Below are 23860 nucleotides of genomic sequence, written 5' to 3'. Positions count from 1 at the left end.
ATGTCATCCAGCAGGGTTCGCGCTTTATTTGACAATCGATTTATTTCAGAAGAATGCATTGCTAGCTTGCTCCTCCGGAGATGCGATGACCAAGTTGGGAATTGTCGGATTTTGAGACCAACACCCACGCGCATCCCATCGTCTCCCTTAGCTACCAGAAGCAGCTGCTCCCAAATTATAAGCTTATTGTTATAATTTTAATGTTTTACACCGAAAATCCCAAACCTGAACAGTTACATACAGACTTGAGTAAATGCCCTACTGTTATTGGCAAATGTATATCAATGGCCAGATCTAATGCAGAACACCAACAATCCTTTGAAAAATAAGAAATATCTACTATAAACCTGACTGCCTTAAATTGTCATATGCTAGCCATTTGTCAAACCATATGTCATCTGACAGATGTTGAATAACATAACACTAACTCCCTTGCTGATTCTTATATGTAGGTCTATGTGAAACCATATACTGGATGAAAGCTCTCTCTCATGTAAGTAGCCAATCTTTCCAATAATGCACTCTTTTAGTAATTAATCATATAGGCAAGCCTTTTAGTTATAGACAATTATGATGCCTTAGTTACAAGGTAATCCCATGGCTGGTGGTTTAGGAGAGACTGTTGAGGATGATGAAACAGTACGTTCAGATAGAAATGTGTTGTGTAGAGCAGAAATTGTCTTTCAGATAGAAATAGGGAACCATGTCTGCTCGATTCATTCTTTTTCTATCTGCAACCTTCAGAACATTTAACATCACTGAATAAACCCCTGGTGTCAGATGCATGGATTGGCCAGCTAGTGGCTGGCTAAAGGATACTGCAGAGAGGAAGAAAGGATGGCATGATGCTGCTGGCTGGGATAGCCCTCCTCATAACACATTCATGGAGAGGGAGGGGCAAGGGGAAGGCCCTGGCTGCCTGTGGTGCACCCCTCCACCAGCCAACCAGTGCAGATATCCTCTTAGTTGTTTTATTTCTTTCTCTCTGCGCTACCACAGTCAGGGATGGAAAGAGAGATTCCCCTATTTCTATCTCTCTGTACATTACCACACCACCAAAGAGAAAGAGGGGGATCTCCCTTCCCATTTCTCTTGCTCTCTCTCTCGTCCCACCCCTCTGTCTGTCTTTTTCGGTCTTTCTCGGTCTTGATGTTCTAGTAGTCTATCAAATTTACCCTTGCAACGAGGAACTATATATGTGCGTTTTTCATTTTCACATGATTACTGATTTTGTGTATCAGGAGTTTATTGTAAAATAGAAATGTTCTGTACATGTCAGTTCATAGTTGTATGTAATATCAACATTCTGAATGATTCATATTGACTACAACTCAAAATATCAAGCATATGGGACTATCTGCAAAAAGATGATTCTGCGATAATTGGCTTTAAAGTTCAATCTTGTATTCTCTTTAATTTAACAACATGATTTGGGGTATTTAGACTACTATGGTAGAGAACATTGAACAGAACAAGGCTATGCTAATAACTACATTTTGACTAAAATGCAGATAGAACCTTATAGTACCAAGCTCTCTCTGTCATCACCAACATTTCCAAAACGGAGATAGGACTATATGGTTTTTCGTTGCAAAAACAAGATGGTACTTTGAGAAACGTGTTTCTGTGTGAAGGTTAAGTTAAATAAAATAAATGAAGAGTATTATAGTATATACCTAGTCCAGTTTGGAGGGATTTAGATGTTTTTTTTCTTCATCTAGTTCTAAATCTGTTCTAAAGTTGTTCAAATCAAATGTTATTTGTCACATGCGCTGTACACAACAGGTGTAGTAGACCTTACAGTGAAATGCTTAATTACAAGCCCTTAAAACCTCTACAGGATCAGTGTCCCCCCTGCGGGATGGTTGAGCTAATGTAGTCTAATGTGATTAGCATGAGGTTGTAAGAAACCCCCAAAAATCCCAGGACATAGACATACAGTATCTGATATGGGCAGAAAGCTTAAATTCTTGTTTGTCTAACTGCGCTGTCTAATTTACAGTAGCTATTACAGTGAAATAATACCATGCTATTGTTTGATGAGAGTGCACAATTATGAACTTGAAAATGTATTAATAAACCAATTAGGCACATTTGGGCAGTCTTGATACAACAGTTTGAACAGATATACAGTGGTTCATTGGATCAGTCTAAAACTGTGCACATTCACTGCTGCCATCTAGTGGCCAAAGTCTACATTGCGCCTGTGCTGGAATAATACATTATGGCCTTTCTCTTGCCTTTAAAAGATGAAGGTACAATTATTTCTTTTTAAATTAAACATATGTTTTTTTATTAGTATTATCTTTTTACCGGATCTAATGTGTTATTCTCCTACATTCATTTCACATTTCCACACACTTCAAAGTGTTTCCTTTCAAATGATATCAAGAACATGCATATCCTTGCTTCAGGTCCTGAGCTACAGGCATTTAGATTTGGGTATGTCATTTAAGCTGAAACTTGAAAAAAAGGGGCAAATCCTTAAGAAAAAAAAACTTTTTTCTGAGTAGCCATTTGATTAGCTGTTCACGAGTCTTATGGCTTGGGGGTAGAAGCTGTTAAGAAACCTTTTGGACCTAGACTTGGCGCTCCTGTACCGCCTGCCGTGCGGTAGCAGAGAGAACAGTCTATGACTAGGGTGGCTGGAGTCTTTGACAATATTTAGGGCCTTACTCTGACACCGCCTGGTATAAAGATCCTGGATAGCAGGAAGCTTGGCCCCAGTGATGTACTGGGCCATACGCATTACTCTCTAATGCCTTGTGGTCGGAGGCCGAACAGTTGCCATATCAGGCAGGGATGCAACCAGTCCGGATGCTCTCGATAGTCCAGCTGTAGAACTTTTTTAGGATCTGAGGACCCATGCCAAATGTTTTCAGTCTCCTAAGGGGGAATAGGTTTGTCGTGCCTTCTTCACGACTGTCTTAGTGTGTTTGAACTATGATAGTTTGTTGGTGATGTGGACACCAAGGAACTTGAAGCTCTCAACCTGCTCCACTGCAGCTACGTCAATATTGGGTGCGTGCTCATTCCTCCTTTTCCTGTAGTCCACAATGATCTCCTTTGTCTTGGTCACTTTGAGAGGTTGTTATCCTGGCACCACACAGCCAGGTCTCTGACCTCCTCCCTATAGGCTGTCTCATACTTGTCGGTGATCAGGCTGTTGTATCGTCTGCAAACTTAATGATTGGTGTTGGAGTCGTGCCTGGCCGTGCAGTCATGAGTGAACAAGGAGTACAGGAGGGGACTGAACACACAACCCTGAGGGGCCCCCGTGTTGAGGATCAGTGTGGCGGATGTGTTGTTACCTACCCTTACCACCAGGGGGTGGTCCGTTAGGAAGTCCAGGATCCAGTTACAGAGGGAGGTGTTTAGTCCCAGGTTCCTTAGCTTAGTGATGAGCTTTGAGGGCACTATGGTGTTGAACGCTGAGCTGTAGTCAATGAATAGCATTCTCATGTAGGTGTTCCTTTTGTCCTGGTGGGAAAGGGCAGTGTGGAGTGCAATAGAGATTGCATGATCTGTTGGGGCGGTATGCAAATTGGAGTGGGTCTAGGGTTTCTGAGATAATGGTGTTGATGTGAGCCATGAGCAGCCTTTCAAAGCACTTCATGGCTACAGACGTGAGTGCCATAGGTCGGTAGTCATTTAGGCCGGTTACCTTAGTGTTCTTGGGCACAGGGACTATGGTGGTCTGCTTGAAACATGTTGGTATTACAGACTCAGTCAGGGACAGGTTGAAAATGTCAGTGAAGGCACTTGCCAGTTTGTCAGCGTATGCTCGGAGTGCACGTCCTGGTAATCCGTCTGGCCCTGCGGCCTTGTGAATGTTGACCTGTTTAAAGGTCTTACTCACATCGGCTAAAGAGAGTGTGATCACAGTCGTCCGGAACAGCTAATGCTCTCATGCATGCTTCAGTGTTGCTTACCTCGAGCGAGCATAGAAGTAATTTAGCTCGTCTGGTATGCTCGTGTCACTGGGAAGCTCGCAGCTGTGCTTCCCTTTTGTAGTCTGTAATAGTTTGCAAGCCCTGCCACATCCGACGAGTGTCGGAGCCGGTGTAGTATAATTCAATCTTAGTCCTGTATTGACGCTTTGCCTGTTTGATGGTTCGTCGGAGGGCATAGCAGGATTCCTTATAAGCGTCCCGCTCCTTGAAAGCGGCAGCTCTACCCTTTAGCTTAGTGCGGCCTACCTGTAATCCATGGATTCTGGTTGGGGTATGTACGTACAGTCACTGTGGGGACCACGTCCTTGATGCACTTATTGATGAATATTATTAAGGATCTCTTCCTGAGGTCCAGAAACATTAAGGCAGTTACAGTGAATTCAGAAAGTATTCAGACCCCTTGACTTTTTCCACATTTTGTTGTATTACAGCCTTATTGTAAAATGTATTATTGTTTTTCTTCCCTCATCAATCTACACACAACACGCCATAATGACAAAGTAAATGCCAAGAGTATGCAAAGCTGTCATCCAGGCAAAGGGTGGCTATTTGAAGAATCTCAAATAGAAAATATATTTTGACTTTTTTTTGTTACTACATGATTCCATATGTGTTATTTCATAGTGTTGATGTCTTCACTATTATTCTACAATGTAGAAAATAGTAAAAATTAAGAAAAACCCTTGAATGAGTAGGTGTTCTAAAACTTTTTACCGGTAGTGTGTATAAAATATTACATGACATTACATTTCATAACAGTTTACCAAATGCATTTAGTGTGTTCCCTCAGGCCTCTACACCACTATCACATATTTACAATACAACATCCATGTGTAAGTGTGTGTTGAATGCGTGTCTTATGGTGTCTGTGCCTGTGTGTGTGTGTGTCTCTTCAGTCCCCGCTGTTCCATAAGGTTTTTCATATCTCATTTTACTGCTGACATCAGTTGTGGAGTAGAGTTCCATGTAGTCATGGCTCTATGTAGTAGTGTACGCCTCCCATAGTCTGTTCTTGACTTGGGGATTGTGAAGAGACCTTTTGTGGCATGTCTTGTGGGGTATGCACGGGTGTCCAAACTGTGCTAGTAGTTTAAACGGACACCTTGGTGAATTCAGCATTTCAGCACTTACAAAAACAAGTAGTGATGAAGTCAATCTCTCCTCCACTTTGAGCCATGAGAGATTTACATGCATGTTATTGTTAGCTCTCCATGTACATTTAAGGGCCAGAACAGTAGTCCAGGTGCGACAAAACTAGAGCCTGCCTAGTTGATAATGTTGTTAAAAAGGCAGAGCAGCTCTTTTTTATGGACAGACTTCTCCCAATTTTACATACTGTTGTATCAACATGTTTTGACCATGACCGTTTACAATCCACGGTTACTTCAAGCAGTTTAGTCACCTCAACTCAATTTCCACATTATTTATTACAAGATTTAGTTATGTTTAGGGTTTAGTGAATTATTTGTCCCAAATACAATGCTTTTAGTTTTTGAAATATTTAGGACTAACTTATTCCTTGCCATCCATTTTGAAACTAACTACAGCTTTTTGTTAAGTGTTGCAGTTATTTCAATCGCTGTAGTAGCTGACATGTATACCTGTAGACACACTTGCTTTACTCAAGGCCAGTGGCATGTCATTAGTAAAGATTGAAAAAGTAAGGTGTCTAGACATGATTCTACCTGGATTATGTTGGAGAGGCTTCCATTAAAAATTGCGCAACATTTGCCCATTATTCTTTTAAAAATTCTTCAAGCTCTGTCAAATTGGTTGTTGATCATTGCTAGACAACCGTTTTTCAGATCTTACAATACATTTAAGTAGATTTAAGCCAAAATTTTAACTCAACCATTCATGAACATTCACTGTCTTCTTGGTAAGCAAGTGTAGATTTGACCTTTTTAAGGTTATTGTCCTGCTGAAAGGTGAATTCATCTCCCAGCGTTTGGTGAAAAGCAGACTGAACCAGGTTTTCCTCTAGGATTTTGCCTGTGATTAGCTCCATTCCGTTTATTTTTTGTCTGAAAAAAATTCCCGGTCCAATTACAAGCATAACAATAACATGATGCAGCCACCACTATGCTTGTGAATATGGAGAGTGGTACTCAGTAGTATGTTTGAGGCAAATCCAATACAACAATTTGCTTTCAGAAAAAAGGTTAATTGCTTTGCCCCATTTTTTGCAGTATTACATTAGTGCATTGTTGCAAACAGGATGGATGTTTTGAAATATTTGTATTCTGTACAGGCTTCCATCTTTTCACTGTCAGTTAGGTTAGTATTGTGGAGTAACTACAATGTTGTTGGTCTGTCCTCAGTTTTCTCCTGTCACAGCCATTAAACTATGTAACTGTTTTAAAGTCACCATTGGCCTCATGGGGAAATCCTTGAGCGGTTTCCCCCCCTCTCCGGCAACTGAGTTAGGAAAGACGCCTGTATCTTTGTAGTGATTTGATATATTGATACACCATCCAAAGTGTAATGAATAACTTCACCATGCTCAAAGGAATATTCAATGTATGCTTTTTTTACCCATCTACTTAAAGGTGCCTTTCTTTGAGGCATTGGAAAACCTCCCTGGTCTTTGTGGTTGAATCTGTGTTTGAAATTCACTGCTCGACTGAGGGATCTTACAGATAATTGTACGTGTGGGGTACAGAGATGAAGTCTTCAAAAAACATGTTAAACACAATTATTGCACACAGAGTGAGTCTATGCAGTTTATACTGAACAAAAATATAAACTCAACATTTAAAGTGCTGGTGCCATGTTTCATGAGCTGAAATAAAAGATCCCTGAAATGTTCCATACGCACAAAAGCTTATTTCTCTCATTTTGTGCACAAATTTGTTTACATCCCTGTTAGTGATTATTTCTCCTTTGCCAAGATTTTTTGTCCTTTGCCAAGATAACTTTTTTTTTAAATGGAACCTTTTCTTTAACTAGGCAAATCAGTTAAGAACAAATTCTTATTTACAATGACGGCCTACTGGGGAACATTGGGTTAACTGCCTTGTTCAGGGGCAGAATGACAGATTTGTACCTTGTCAGCACAGGGATTCGATCCAGCAACCTTTGGGTTACTGGCCCAATGCTCTAAACACTAGGCTACCTGCCACCCCAAAATAATTCCGCCAAGATAATCCATCCACCTGACAGGTGTGGCATATCAAGAAGCTGATTAAACAGCATGGTATTGTCACCAATATTGTTGGTGACAATAAAAGGCCACTAAAATGCCACAGATGTCGCAAGTTTTAATGGAGCATGCAATTGGCATGCTGACTGCAGGAATGTCCGCCAGAGCTGTTGCAAGATCATTTAATGTTAATTTCTCTACCATAAGCCGCTTGCAACGTCGTATTAGACAATTTGGCAGTACGTCCAACCAGCCTCACAACCACAGAACACTTGTAACCTCTGTGGTGGTAATTCTAACCAAAAGGAGAAGAGACTGTGTTCTTCAAAACAACTTTATTAAAAGATTTGAAAAAATGGAGCAGTTAACTATGCACTTCAACAGTTGTGCAGTTTAAGGCCCAACGAACAGTGTCTCAACTTTTATAGAGAAGTACATCCTTTTTGTATATGTTGCAGTCAGCAGATAGTGTGTAAAAGACAATTAGTTGTCTGTGCAGATTTAAGAAAGCTTGAGGGTTCAACCGTCTAACTGCCTTCACAACAGTAAACACTATAATATGCTCCTTTCTGCAAGTTTCCATACGTGTGACTTCCTGTATGTAGTAAACCCATGGGATGGCACATGCTACGGTCGCATCCAAACGGATCTTGGCTATACGCCCAGTCTTATGACTAAGTCACACAAAGACAAGTTTGTGTGAGGTTGGAAAAAACACTATGTTACGGATACAAGTGTTCTGTGTGTATCCTGTGTATTTCTTTTCTCTCCTTCTCCCCTACTCACAGGTGACAATAATCATTTCCCAATCAGTCATCAATCAGTCGCTAATCAGAAGACACCTGCTCCTTTTCCCTTACCCAATCACGGTCCCTTTCCCTTGGTTTAAAACCCCTGTCAGTTGTTTTCTCCCCAGCTCAATCTCTTTTGTAAATGCCTTCTGTCTGTAGATCGCTTGTGTGTTTTGCATCTACAGGTCACTTTGTCCCCACCTGTGAGTATTGTTTTGGTTATGGTGTTTGAGTGTTTGTTTGATGGTGGGAAAAGGGGGTAACCAGACAAGTCGCCCTTGGGCATACACTACCCGTAGGTAAACTTTGTTATATAAACACTAGTTAGAACTGGGCGGACCACCCCCTGTATTTTTGGTTAGTTAGTTAGCTGTTTGTGAAGTAGGCTAGTCTAGTTTAGGGGTGTTTTTGGATTATTCTTTCATTCCTTGGGTCCCGCTCAGCCCCTTTTCCTGCTCCCCCCATTACCGTGTGTTTATAAATAAACCTTGAGTGTTTGACGGTAGTAATTTAGTTGTCTGTGGTTATTTTAGTTCTCACTGTTACGTTGTCACTATAATAATTTGCATGAGTTGTGTTACGGGTCCCATTACCATCCCCCCTAGATTGTCGGGCCAAAGGGATTCGTAACATAAGTGGGGGCTCATCCGGGATCTGTCTTTATTGACACCCATACCGCTTATGCAAATTGTTGTAGTGGTATAGTTCAGTGTTGAGCGCTGTAGCTGAAGTAGCATTAGTGTTTGCTATTTTGTTGGCTCTTGTGTGGTAGTTCAAGATGGCTACTTTTGATTTGAAGTCCTTTTTGGATAACCCTTCGTGGGAGGTTTTTGATAGATGTCGTAGGGTAGATTTAATGACCTTGGCTGACCATTATTCGGTATCGATTCCGCCGGGTTTAGTTAAAGCGGAGGTTAAACAACTAGTGTTAAATGTTTTGTTGGAAGAGCAGGTGCTTGTATTACCGCTGCCTGAGCCTACTACCCCTGTAGGGGATGTTGCTGCTCCTCTAAGCCCAGTGGTGTCTGAGGGCGAGGCTAAAGCACCTGCCACATTGCCCCGTTTTGATCCACTCTCCCCACTTTCAACCGGTGATGCCAGGAGGGATGTCCGTTCCATACAGTTCCAACTGGAGGCGGAAGAGAGAGCCCAAATTAGGCGAGAGACTCTCCAGTTGGAGATGTGTAAAATTGAGACAGAAAAAGAGGAAAGGCGAGAACAGCGGCAGATGGAGTTAAAAATGCGCCAGATGGAACTGGAGGCAGAGACAGCGAGGCTAGCCTTCGTGCCTGCAGTGACTGTTAGTGAGGCGTCCTCACCAGCTGTAGCTTCCAACACTTTTGACATTAGTAGGCAGATTGCCTTAGTACCTTTGTTCAGAGAGTCAGAGGTTGACTCCTATTTTTGTGTATTTGAACGAATAGCCGTAGCATTGAAGTGGCCTAAAGAGGTATGGTGCCTATTACTTCAGTGTAAATTAACTGGTAAAGGCCAAGAGGTTTTGTCAGCGCTACCTCTTGAAGACAGTTTAAATTATGAAGTGGTCAAAGCTACTGTTCTTCGCGCATATGAGCTTGTGCCTGAGGCATACCGACAGAGATTTAGGTCTCATAAGAAGTCTTCTAGTAAGACTTATGTGGAATTTGCTAGAGAGAAGGGAAATCTGTTTGATAAATGGCATGCTGCTAGTAAGGTAACTGATTTCAACTCTCTCCGGGAGTTAATTTTGTTGGAAGAGTTTAAAAAGTGCTTACCTGAACGCATTGTAGTGTACCTAAACGAACAGAAAGTATCCTCCCTGTCAGAAGCGTCTGTGTTGGCAGACGAGTTTGTGTTGACGCACAAGAGTGTGTTTTCGGCTCATACTGAGAGTAGAGTTACAGAATTGCCTACTTATAGCCCTAGTCGGCCAGCAGTATATCAAGCACGCCAGAAAAATGAGCGTCCCTGTTTCTATTGTCATAAGGTGGGACATATGATTAATGATTGCTTCCTGCTAAAACGTAAACAAGGGATGCCTCTTCGTGCCAAGCCACCAACAGGTGTTGGTCTAATTCGTACGGTTGTGAGGTCTGAAACGAAACAGGTGCCTAAGGGTAAATGTATTTTGGAAGACCCAGTCCCCGACCGTAGTTATGAACCGTTCATTTTCGAGGGTTTTGTGTCCCTAGCGAATGACGACGCGTCTCGGCTTCCGGTTAAAATCCTTAGAGATACTGGTGCGGCGCAGTCGTTTATATTGTCTGATGTGTTGCCCTTATCCGACGATACATACTGTGGTTCCAGTGTGTTAGTTCAGGGTATTGAAATGGGTTTTGTTCCAGTGCCATTGCACTTTGTGAAAGTACACTGAGTTAATCAGTGGAATATTCAGAGTGGGGGTACGTCCTATGTTGCCAGTAAAAGGTGTGACCTTTATAATGGGTAACGATTTTGCCGGAGGAAAGGTAGTACCCGTTTTGGAGGTAATGGATAAAAGTGACCACTCTCTCTCCAATGAGCTGGCACAGAGTTATTCACATGTGTTCCCCGCTTGTGCTGTCACTCGTGCTCAGGCACGACAAGAGAGTGACGTGATAGATTTGTCAAACTGTTCTGTTCAAAGAGGATGACCAAGAGGATGGGTTGTGTGCTACCTCTGGGAAGCTGATCACCTCTGACAAACAGCCCAGGAAAGAAGAGAAGAATGTAGAACTTATTGCTGATGCAATACAGTTACCAGTCACTCGTGAGCAGCTGGTTGCTAACCAAAAGGTTGACACCAAGCTTGCTAAATGTTTTTCTAGTGTTGTCTCATTGGAAGAGGTAAAGAAGAAGAACGTGGCTTACTTCATTGAGGGTAATCTCCTCATGCGTAAATGGACATCCCATGATGACGCAGGCGGAGATTGGAATGCTGTTTACCAAATAGTGATTCCTACAGCCTTTCGACAAAATGTGTTATCCCTTGCTCATGATCACCCATGGTCTGGTCATTTAGGAATCACAAAAACATATGATCGGATCCTTCGCCATTTCTTTTGGCCAGGTTTAAAACAAGATGTGGCTCAGTACTGTCGTACCTGCCACACATGTCAGATAACAGGAAAACCAAATCAGGTTATTCCTCCCGCTCCTCTTTGTCCAATACCTGTCATAGGTGAACCATTCGAACATGTGGTGGTTGATTGTGTTGGACCGTTACCGAAGACAAAATCGGGTAACCAGTTTCTGTTGACAATTATGTGTATGGCAACAAGATACCCCGAGGCCATTCCTCTGCGAAGGATTACAGCCCCGGTAGTGAGTAAAGCCTTAATAAAATTCTTCACGACATTCGGATTACCTATGGTGGTACAAAGTGATCAAGGTACCAATTTCCTATCCAAGCTCTTCAAACGGGTGTTAAAATCCTTATCAATTACGCACCGTGTGTCAAGCGCCTATCACCCAGAGTCTCAGGGTGCGCTTGAAAGATGGCATCAGACACTGAAGTCTATGCTACGTAAATATTGTTTAGAATCTGAGAAAGATTGGGATGAGGGAGTTCCTCTAGTTTTGTTTGCTGCTCGTGAAACTGTGCAGGAGTCCATAGGTTTCAGCCCGGCTGAACTAGTGTTTGGTCACACAGTGAGAGGACCAATGAAAGTTCTTAAAGAACAGTTTTTGTCCCAAGAGTTGTGTACAGGAGATGAGAAGGTGTTGGACTACGTTAGTCGCTTTCGGGAGCGCCTACACCAAGCCTGTGCTCTTGCAAAGGAAGCTCTGTCTTCCTCCCAAAGGAGCATGAAAAGACACTATGATAAGGAGGCTGTTTCTCGTCCACTACAGCCAGGTGACCAAGTACTGGTCTTATTGCCTGTTCCAGGATCTTCACTGTCAGCTCGTTTCTCTGGTCCTTACTTCATTGAGAAGAAATTAAGTGAAACTGATTATGTGCTTCAAACGCCTGATAGAAAACGCCAATCTCGTGTGTGCCACATTAACATGTTAAAAGCCTACCACCCCCGACCCGTCACCCAAGTGGATAGTTCAAAAATAGAGGAAGGTACTGCTGTCTCCTCTGCTTCTACTGCTATGATAGTGGACTGTCATATTGATGATGGTGAGGGAGATGGATTAGAGTTGCGCAATACTCAGCAGCAGTGCGTTAGATTGCCCAACTCAGAAATGCTGCTGTCTATCCAGTCAGGTCTGGTTCATTTAACGGACGGACAGGCCGACGATGTTGTGAGGCTACTACACAGTTTTCCATGTCTCTTTAATGACGTTCCTACTCGCACAAACGTGTTGGAACATGACATTAATGTTGGAAATGCTACACCTATCAAGCAACACCCCTATCGTATCAACGCTTCCAAAAGGAAGATAATGAGGGATGAAGTGACATATTTGTTGGAGAATGACCTGGCTACGCCAAGTTCAAGCCCTTGGAGTTCTCCTTGCATTCTGGTTCCTAAACCTGATGGTACGTCCAGGTTATGTACGGATTATCGAAAGGTTAATTCTGTCACAATGCCAGATTCGTTCCCGTTACCCAGACTGGACGACTGTATCGACACTATTGGAGCTGCTAAGTATGTTACTAAGTTGGACCTCTTAAAAGGTTACTGGCAGGTTCCGTTAACTTCACGTGCTTCGGAGATTTCTGCCTTTGTAACCCCAGACAACTTCCTACAGTACTCAGTCATGGCTTTTGGGATGCGAAATGCACCAGCCACTTTCCAACGACTGGTTAACTCCGTATTAGCTGGAGTACCCAACTGTAGTGCTTATCTTGATGATCTGGTGATTTATTCGTCTGAGTGGTCAGATCATGTTGACTCTCTCAGGGTAGTATGTGAACGGTTGGCAGCTGCTTCGCTAACCCTGAACTTGGCAAAGTGCGAGTTTGGAAAAGCTACTGTTACTTATCTTGGCAAAGAGGTCGGCCATGGACAGGTGCGCCCTGTTGATGCCAAGGTGTTGGCTATAACTGCATTTCCCGCACCTACCACCAGACGACAGCTACGCCGCTTTTTAGGGATGGTGGGCTACTACCGTAGTTTCTGTCAAAATTTCTCTGCGGTAGTTGCTCCATTGACCGATTTGCTCAGTCCGGCTAAATCATTTGTGTGGTCTCCGGATTGTAAAATGGCTTTTGAATCTGCGAAAGCCCTCTTGTGTAATACCCCTGTACTTGCTGCTCCGGATTTTGAAAAACCGTTTCAACTTGAGGTAGATGCTAGTGCCAGAGGTGCTGGTGCTGTTCTACTGCAGCAGGACAAGAGTGGAGTGGATCATCCAGTGTGTTTTTCTCGGAAGTTTAATAAATGTCAAACAAACTATGCCACAATAGAACAGGAAGCTCTTGCTTTGTTGTTGGCTCTGCAGCACTTTGAGGTGTACATTGGTTCCAGTGCCCTGCCAGTGATTGTATATACGGACCACAACCCCTTAGTGTTTCTCCACCGCATGTACAATCAGAACCAGTGCCTAATGCGTTGGGCCCTTATTGTACAGAATTATAATTTGGAGATAAAGCATAAAAAAGGTTCTGAGAATGTGTTGGCAGATGCTTTGTCTCGTGTGTGAGAATTATGATGTTTGTATGTTTTGTAAATACTGTGTTCGCAATCCCCCTAGGGTTGCTCTTTTAAGGGTGGGAGTGTTACGGATACAAGTGTTCTGTGTGTATCCTGTGTATTTCTTTTCTCTCCTTCTCCCCTACTCACAGGTGACAATAATCATTTCCCAATCAGTCATCAATCAGTCGCTAATCAGAAGACACCTGCTCCTTTTCCCTTACCCAATCACGGTCCCTTTCCCTTGGTTTAAAACCCCTGTCAGTTGTTTTTTCCCCAGCTCAATCTCTTTTGTAAATGCCTTCTGTCTGTAGATCGCTTGTGTGTTTTGCATCTACAGGTCACTTTGTCCCCACCTGTGAGTATTGTTTTGGTTATGGTGTTTGAGTGTTTGTTTGATGGTGGGAAAAGGGGGTAACCAGACAAGTCGCCCTTGGGCATACACTACCCGTAGGTAAACTTTGTTATATAAACGCTAGTTAGAACTGGGCGGACCACCCCCTGTATTTTTGGTTAGTTAGTTAGCTGTTTGTGAAGTAGGCTAGTCTAGTTTAGGGGTGTTTTTGGATTATTCTTTCATTCCTTGGGTCCCGCTCAGCCCCTTTTCCTGCTCCCCCCATTACCGTGTGTTTATAAATAAACCTTGAGTGTTTGACGGTAGTAATTTAGTTGTCTGTGGTTATTTTAGTTCTCACTGTTACGTTGTCACTATAATAATTTGCATGAGTTGTGTTACGGGTCCCATTACCATCCCCCCTAGATTGTCGGGCCAAAGGGATTCGTAACACACTACCATACAGTGGGGCAAAAAAGTATTTAGTCAGCCACCAATTGTGCAAGTTCTCCCACTTAAAAAGATGAGAGAGGCCTGTAATTTTCATCATAGGTACACTTCAACTATGACAGACAAAATGAGAAAAAAAATCCAGAAAATCACATTGTAGGATTTTTTATGAATTTATTTGCAAATTATGGTGGAAAATAAGTATTTGGTCACCTACAAACAAGCAAGATTTCTGGCTCTCACAGACCTGTAACTTCTTCTTTAAGAGGCTCCTCTGTCCTCCACTCGTTACCTGTATTAATGGCACCTGTTTGAACTTGTTATCAGTATAAAAGACACCTGTCCACAACCTCAAACTCCACTATGGAGCTGTCAAAGGACACCAGAAACAAAATTGTAGACCTGCACCAGGCTGGGAAGACTGAATCTGCAATAGGTAAGCAGCTTGGTTTGAAGAAATCAACTGTGGGAGCAATTATTAGGAAATGGAAGACATACAAGACCACTGATAATCTCCCTCGATCTGGGGCTCCACGCAAGATCTCACCCCGTGGGGTCAAAATGATCACAAGAACGGTGAGCAAAAATCCCAGAACCACACGGGGGGACCTAGTGAATGAACTGCAGAGAGCTGGGACCAAAGTAACAAAGCCTACCATCAGTAACACACTACGCCGCCAGGGACTCAAATCCTGCAGTGCCAGACGTGTCCCCCTGCTTAAGCCAGTACATGTCCAGGCCCGTCTGAAGTTTGCTAGAGAGCATTTGGATGATCCAGAAGAAGATTGGGAGAATGTCATATGGTCAGATGAAACCAAAATAGAACTTTTTGGTAAAAACTCAACTCGTCGTGTTTGGAGGACAAAGAATGCTGAGTTGCATCCAAAGAACACCATACCTACTGTGAAGCATGGGGGTGGAAACATCATGCTTTGGGGCTGTTTTTCTGCAAAGGGACCAGGATGACTGATCCGTGTAAAGGAAAGAATGAATGGGGCCATGTAACGTGAGATTTTGAGTGAAAACCTCCTTCCATCAGCAAGGGCATTGAAGATGAAACGTGGCTGGGTCTTTCAGCATGACAATGATCCCAAACACACCGCCCGGGCAACGAAGGAGTGGCTTCGTAAGAAGCATTTCAAGGTCCTGGAGTGGCCTAGCCAGTCTCCAGATCTCAACCCCATAGAAAATCTTTGGAGGGAGTTGAAAGTCTGTGTTGCCCAGCAACAGCCCCAAAACATCACTGCTCTAGAGGAGATCTGCATGAAGGAATGGGCCAAAATACCAGCAACAGTGTGTGAAAACCTTGTGAAGACTTACATAAAACGTTTGACCTCTGTCATTGCCAACAAAGGGTATATAACAAAGTATTGAGAAACTTTTGTTATTGACCAAATACTTATTTTCCACCATAATTTGCAAATAAATTCATTCAAAATCCTACAATGTGATTTTCTGGATTTTTTTTTTCTCATTTTGTCTGTCATAGTTGAAGTGTACTACCTATGATGAAAATTACAGGCCTCTCATCTTTTTAAGTGGGAGAACTTGCACAATTGGTGGCTGACTAAATACTTTTTTGCCCCACTGTATAACAAGACACTATTCTTTAAGCAGTAAAACACGGGATAGCATGACAAATTGTGTAATTTTCCACGCCACCTTGCAAGCCCAGGACTTCCACATCCGGCTTCTTCAACTGCAGGATCATCTGAGACCAGCCAGCCGGAAAAGCTGATGAAACTCAGGAGTATTTCTTTCTGTAATAAAGCCCTTTTGTGGGGAAAAACTCATTTTGATTCGCTGGGCCTGGATCCCCAGTGAGTGGGCCTAGCTCCCAAGTGGGTGGGCGTTTGCCCACCCATGGCTGCACCCCTGCCAAGTCATGTGAAATCCATAGATTAGGGCCTAATGAATTTATTTGAATTTACTGAAATCTTTGAAATTGTTGCTTATTGCATTTATATTTTTGTTCAGTATATTATGTGACATGTTAAGCAAATTTTTACTCTATAGGCAGACGTGTGTAGGCTACTGTAGTTCAAATGTCTAGCCTAAATCTGCATCAGTAAATAGGGTTAAATTAAAATAATTCCTTATTCCTCTGGGAGATTATGTATTCATCCCTTGATATGAAAGGCTTACTTTACTCATCGAAGTTAATATGATTTTAGAACCTTTTTAGAGATTTGATTTGGCTTTCCTCCATTTTCTGTTTTTCTGTGATCTCATGTCTCCGGAGACCACTTCAAGATCAGCACAAGAAAATGCCATAAAGCTTTTTTATTATGTAAAGGATTTGGTTTATTGAGTTGACATTTTGACGGCCTGTATTTCCTTTGATTAAATGTTGTATTCAATTGGATTTTTTAAATGTTTTATTAAACGCTGACTTTTTCTTGTGCTGCTGTTGCATTACAAGCCCTTGTCAGAAAAGAGAAGTTGAAAGAAGACAGCAGGTCAAACTGAGCTTAGAGTACTGTCGGGTGAAGTTGCCCCTAGACGCTGATCTCGGGTAAGTTTAGCATTTTCCCTACTAATGGTTAAGGTTAAGATAAGGGGATGGGAAGCTGATCCTAGATCTGTACCTAGGTTATACTTCACCCTGGAGCGAGGTTCAAAGCTAAAAACCATAAGGATGAGGAACAATATAGTGGATGGTCTATGTGCTTCTGTATTCAACTATCATTCTTCTTATCGTGTCTCATTTTATATTGCTGTTGGTGTTTCTGGATGATTTTTGGCTGGTATTGAAGTGTGCGGTGTGTTTGGTTGACAGTTTGCCTCTAAAAGGCTTCTGCCATCCATCTTTTCCATGCTCCTGTAGTGAACGATCTGTCTGCAGTTCAGTTCTGCCAGTGTATTCCTGGGACATTTGAGATTGAGTCGACATCAGACAGACAATGTTACGTGATTTTAAAGAGAAGTAGCCTAACTACCCTCACCTCACCTCTCCACACACACATACACACACTCCTCCTCTTCCCATTCTGGCCCTCTATAAGATCTCATTACATATCCAGCTCCGAAGGCAAAAGAGCAGTGTGCCTTATTTAACCGAGTTGCTATGCAGAAAATCCTTCTCATTGGTTTATTTCCGAATGGCCTTTAGATTGTCTTTGTAGGATTAAGCACAATTAAAAAATATAAAGAAACCAGCTGTGTAGCTAACAGATAAGCCTTTTGATTAGTCAGCTCATTCTATACAAGCCTGTTGGAACTGTATGTACTGTGTAGGCAATTTGGTAGCCATTTTGTTTCTTCACTGGCCAGTAGCAAATCTGAAGTGTCAAATTAACCTCGAAGAGAACATCCTGCTTCGTCTCCATGGTGATTTGTTGAGTCCTTGATCTCCTGTCACATCGTATGGCGAGGTCATCAACAGCTCGTTGCTCTGTGACTACAAGTAGAATAGCTTGTTTCCTCAACAGCTCTGTCTATCTACGTTTATTTTCTGCTATTACGGACTCTTGTATCACAACTTTTGATACATGCGTGTGTGTATTTGTCCATAGTGTAGCCTACCCAAAAGGTAAAATGTAATAACATTGACACATGCTAATCTTCAAGGATATGAGAGACCTGTTGGTAGGAGACCAGTTCCAGGTCACTAACAGAGCCCCCTGTCTCCTGCGTGTGGTCCCTACGGGCTGTAGGATGTTCTCGTCTGTGAAGGCCTTCGAGGGGCAGCAGTACTCCACCCTGAAGAGGCAGTGCCTTGCCAGCGGCCTGCTGTTCGAGGACCTGCGCTTCCCCGCAGTGGATGACACCCTCTTTTACCAGGGCAACAGGATCGGACGTGTGCACTGGAAGAGACCCCGGGTGAGTGAGCTACTTCTACTATTACTTCTTCCACTACCATAAAACATTTTTTTAAGACTGCTGAAGCAAGCACACCATTTTTCTTTCGAAAATATATTCATGGTTTATTTAGACAGAGACATATAAACACCTTTGCAATACATTGCACTATAGTGTGTATAGCTCACGCACATTTTCTACACTTGTCCCTAGATTATCTTTTCTCCTCACGTTTACACTTACATATCCTTTTCACACTACTGAGGTGGGCTACGTTGGGCTGGCATGGTCAGCAAATGTTGTGCTATTTAGGTTCATGCTTGGTAGACTGGAGCTAAACACACACACCCTCACTTCCTGTGTAAAACCACAGACTATGAAGAAGGAGAAGATAGTAGCCAAAATATCCAAACGTATATTGTATTTTTTGTGAAGGAGAGTATTTGGATTTTTATTGATTGATACAGGGTAGAAGTAGACTGAGATGGGGACATAGAGAGGGACACAACACTGAAAATGGCGCAGTCGTGGATCGAACCCCTGCCTCCCGGGGAAATGTGTAATCAGGGGACAGCAACACTACCACTAGACCATCCCCCGGCACCAATATATTGTGTGCAAATCATGTTATTTTATAAGGATCCCTAGTCCCATATTGGGCTCCTCTGTAGTCCTTAATGGGAGCTGCATTTTTTACCATATAATTTGCTGAACAGCATCACTCACTCAGAATAGCAAAGACATCTGGTTTGCCAAGAACACTGACTGTAGTGTGTGTGGTGTGTGTGTGTGTGTGTGTGTGTGTGTGGAGATGTGGAGTCAGATGTTCCCACGGGGGGACCAAACCAACACAAGCTAAAAAATAAAAAAAAGCTAAGCTGGTGCCTAGGGCCAGACAAAGTGTTAGGAAGTGTCCAAGTCAATTATCCCTCCCTCTCTCCTCCTTCCCAAACCCCTCTCCTCTCTTTCCCCCAGAGTGCCGCTCATTCCAGTCCCAGAGCAGCTAGACATGAGAAGTGTGGTGCGGCAGGCAGCGTTTATTACCGTGATAACTGGGTCACACAGATGGCCTGTTTGGGTCTATGTGGCGATGTCAGCCTGTCATTTTACAGCGTTTTGGTGGTTGACGTGGGGTCGCTTAGTGACTCAGCAGAGAGGCATGGAGAATTGAAAGGTGGAAGGAGGAGAGCTATTTCCACCTCCATCTCTCTATGACACAGGATATTCCAATTTCTTTCTCTCACTTTTTATGGTGGTTGTTTGTAAGTGAGGACTTGGTGGACAGTACATTCTTTAGGTTAGGTTTTACTTTATGTGTTCGCTGCCGTGTGCTGGTAAGGGCACAGAAGACAGACATGTATCAAATCAAATTGTATTGTCACACACATGTTTAGCAGATCTTATTGCGGGTGCAGCGAAATGCTTGTGTTTCTAGCTACAACAGCGCAGTAATATCTAACAATTTCACAACAATACACACAAATCTAAAGTAAAGGAATGGAATTAAGAATATATAAATATTTGGACGAGCAATGTCGGAGTGGCATAGACTAAAATACAGTAGAATAGAATACAGTATATACATATGAGATGAGTAATGCAAAATATGTAAAAATTATTTCAGGTAGGATTCCAGTTGAGGTGGTTTAATAACGCCGAAGATGCACAGGCACGGAACAGCACCGCACCGTGTATGGATGGGCTAAGGCACTTAGTGGTCTGGAAACCTGCCTCAACCAAAGTGTGTGTGTGTGTGTGGTCTGCAAGTAAAGAGATAAATAAAGATACAATAGTGAATGACAGAATGCAATCTCCAATTCACATCTCTTATAAACAATATGCATGGCTATAACATGCCTATGATGACTTAATGCTATACAGGACCATACAGCGCAATTAAAGTAATTCTGACTGTACTAATTTGAGATCAAAGGGGTGCTGCCACACATGTACTACAAAGCATAGCACCATCAACTTCAGTACATGGCTACAACTGCACAATGAACTTGAATACCTCTAAACAGTGAAATACGATGTATACCCATATGATGATGTACAATAAACCTACATTACCAGTCAAAACTTTGGACACACCTACTTATTTCGTTATTTTTACTATGTTCTAAATTGTAGAATAATAGTGAAGACATCAAAACTATGAAATAACACACATGGAATCATGTAGTAACCAAAAAAGTGTTAAACAAATCAAATTTGAGATTCTTCAAAGAAGCCACCCTTTGCCTTGATGACAACATTGCACACTCTTGGCATCATCTCAACCAGCTTCATGAGGTAGTCACCTGGAATGCATTTCAATTAACAGGTGTTAAAAGTGAATTTGTGGAATTTCTTTCCTTCTTAATGCATTTGAGCCAATCAGTTGTGTTGTCACACAAGGTATGGGGGGTTAACAGAAGATATCTCAATTTGGTAAAAGACCAAGTCCATATTACGAAAGAACAGCTCAAATAAGCAAAGAGAAACGACAGTCCATCATTACTCTAAGACATGAAGGTCAGTCAATACAGAATATTTCAAGAACTTTCAAGACGTTTCTTCAAGTGCGGTCGCAGAAACCATTAAGCGCTATGATGAAACTGGCTCTTATGAGGACCGCCACAGGAAAGGAAGACCCATAGTTACCTCTGCTGCAGAGGATAAATTCATTAGTTGCCAGCCTCAGAAATTGCAGCCCAAATAAAAGCTTCACAGAGTTCAAGTAACAGACAATTCTCAACATCAACTGTTCAGAGGGGACTGTGTGAATCAGGCCTTCATGGTCTAATTGCTGCAAAGAAACCACTACAAAAAGACACCGATAAGAAGAAGAGACTTGCTTGGGCCAAGAAACACGACCGGTGGAAATCTGTCCTTTGGTCTGATGAGTCCAAATTTGAGAGTTTTGGTTCCAACCGCCATGTCTTTGTGAGACGCAGAGTAGGTGAACTGATGATCTCCGCATGTGTGGTTCCCACCGTGAAGCATGGAGGAGAAGGTATGATGGTGTGGGGGCTTTGCTGGTGACACTGTCAGTGATTTATTTAGAATTCAAGGCAAACTTAACCAGAATGGCTACCACAGCATGCTGCAGCAATACGCCATCCCATCATTTGTTTTTCAACAGGACGATGATCCAACACACCTCCAGGCTGTGAAGGGCTATTTGACCAAGAAAGAGAGTAAGGGCAAGTGCTCAGCATATGTGGGAACTCCTTCAAGACTGTTGGAAAACTCTTTTTTTGGTTACTACATGATTCCTTATGTTTTATTTAATAGTTTTGATATCTTCACTATGATTCTACAATGTAAAAGAAATAGAAAAAACTTGAATGAGTAGGTGTGTCAACTTCTGACTGTTACTATAGACAATTACAGGGCATATAAACAACGCACTGGGGGACATTATCCTATACAAATACAGTGTTAAATGTCCGAAATGATATGACAACCAAAATAGAGCTAGCCAGCTCACAATAGCTAGCTCGCAGTAGAAACTACTACTATGACGTTATCGTCGTAGAGTGCATCTTCAGATATAAACACCTGAAAGATACTGTATAATATATTTACATACATGTCAACAAGGATGCACCCTGGCCTTCGCTAACACAATGATCGCTAACTGGTGAGAAAACACAAGGATGGCTTGAACTTTCTCTCAATTTACTTCTCTCAAGTTGATCTTCTTCTCTGAGCTGGCGTTCGCCCAGCATGCTCTGCTCCACTTCACTCGTGGGCAGAGCTACAGCTCTGATGTGATGAACTAACATTACTGATATGATTAACTGATTTTACTTCACAGCCTTTTGTACATTGTTTTCCTTTGATGGTTTTGATGCTTTTTTGTGTTTCTCGTTCTCCCAGATCAATTTCAGTTGATGTATTTCAGTATTGAGGTATTTTGGTATGGAGGTATTTCAGTTGCAGTATTTCAGTATTGAGGTATTTCAGGCAAGATGCTACAGCTCAGCCTTTACACCATAGTACCCTCCAAGCGCATCATTAAGATCGGGGCCCAGGATCTGAACCCCGCCCTGTACAACTGGGTCCTGGACTACCTTACGGGCCACCCCCAGGTGGAGAAGGTAGGCAACAACACCTCCACTACACTGATCCTCAAGACAGGGGCCCCTCGTGTACTCCCTGTTTACCCATGACTGTGTGACCACGCACGCCTCTAGCTCAATCATCAAGTTTGCAGACGACACAACAGTGGTAGGCCAGATTACCAACAATGACGAGACAGCCTAGGTGAGGGCACTGACAGAGTGGTGCCAGGAAAATATCCTCTCCCTCAACATCAACAAAATTAAGGAGCTGATCGTGGACTTCGGGAGACAGCAGAGGGAGCACGCCCCCATTCACATCGACGGGGCTGCAGTGGAGAAGGTGAAAAGCTTCAAATTCCTTGGCGTACACGTCACTGACAATCTGAAATGGTCCAACCACACAGACAGTTTGGTGAAGAAGGTGCAACAGCACCTCTTCAACCTCAGGAGGCTGAAGAAATGCACCATTGAGAGCATCGTGTCGGGCTGTATCGCCGCCTAATACGGCAACTGCACCGTCCGCAACCGCAGGGCTCTTCGGAGGGTGTTGCGGTCAGCCCAACGCATCACCAGAGCACCCTGCCTGCCCTTCAGGACATCTACAGCACCTGGTGTCACAGAAAGGCCAAGAAGATCATCAAGGACCTCAGCCAGTCAAGCCACGGCCTGTTCACCCCGGTATCATCCAGAAGACGATGTCAATACAGGTGCATCAAAGCTGGGACCGAGAGACTGAAAAACAGCTCTCAAGGCCATCAGACTGTTAAATAGCCATCACTAGCCAGCCTCCACCCAGTACCCTGTCACTAGCCGGCTACCATCCGGTTACTCAACCCTGCACCTTAGAGGCTGCTGCCCTATGTACATAGACATGGAACACTGATCACTTCAATAATGGAACACTGGTCACTTTATAATGTTTACATACTGTTTTACCCATTTCATATGTGTATATATACTGTATTCTTGTCAAGGCTCATCCTATTCAACTATTGCTGTACATATACTATTCTATCGTACATATTCTTCAGATACTTATATGCTTATTATAGCAAGTACAGTCTGCATGTGTAGGTGCTTATTGAGGTGTCCCCATATATTTTCCATCTGTTCAGTTATCTGGTTTTAATATCCATTCTAGAATACCCTTCTAACCAATCAGAAACTAGTATTCAACAATGCTGTGGTATAAATATATTTATGCTCCAGACTCTGACATTGCTCGTCCTAATATTTCTATATTTCTTAATTCCGTTCCTTTACTTTTAGATTTGTGTGTATTCTTGTGTATTGTTAGATATTACTGCACTGTTGGAGCTAGGAACACAAGCGTTTCACTACACCCGCAAAAACATCTGCTAAATACTGTATGTGTATGCGACCAATAACATTTGATTTGATTTGAATGGTCTGAAATAGGCCTTCCTCAATATTGAAATACCTATCAGTATTGAGGAAGGCCTATTTTAGGCAATTTCAGTCATAATTTCACTTGAGGTATTGATGTTTTAATGTGTAACAGACAGAAGAGGTGGGTTCTAGTGAGTTAGATATTAGAGTACATACCGTGTTTAGTGCTTCGCTTGTTTAAATAGCACTTGGGTATGTTTACGGCTGCAAGTCAAGACAGAGCATGCAGGCATAAATAAGAGGCTGCTATAAAATTCTCCCCATCTTTTTTTCTCGCTCTCTCTCTCTCTCTCTCTCTCTCGCTTTCTCTCTCTCGCCCCCTCCCTCATTAGCTCTGTACCTCTCACCCTGTCTTTCTTTCTCCTGCCATCCCTCTCAGCCTTC

General features: G+C 42.6%; 1 protein-coding gene across 1 annotated transcript in view; it reads left to right on the top strand.

Annotated features, from left to right (window-relative positions):
• Positions 1–17870: 17870 nt before the first annotated feature.
• LOC120056456 (calpain-5-like) overlaps positions 17871–23860 on the top strand; it is a 48190-nt gene continuing 42200 nt past the window's right edge. The window contains exon 1 of the mRNA XM_039004625.1: positions 17871–18035. Within this exon, the coding sequence (XP_038860553.1) occupies positions 17871–18035 (165 nt within the window). The remainder of the gene's footprint in view (positions 18036–23860) is intronic.

Source organism: Salvelinus namaycush, chromosome 12, assembly GCF_016432855.1.
Source record: "Salvelinus namaycush isolate Seneca chromosome 12, SaNama_1.0, whole genome shotgun sequence".
NCBI classification, from domain to species: Eukaryota; Metazoa; Chordata; class Actinopteri; order Salmoniformes; family Salmonidae; genus Salvelinus; species Salvelinus namaycush.
Note: the sequence above shows the minus strand (reverse complement) of the source record. Positions and strands in the feature narration are given on the sequence as shown.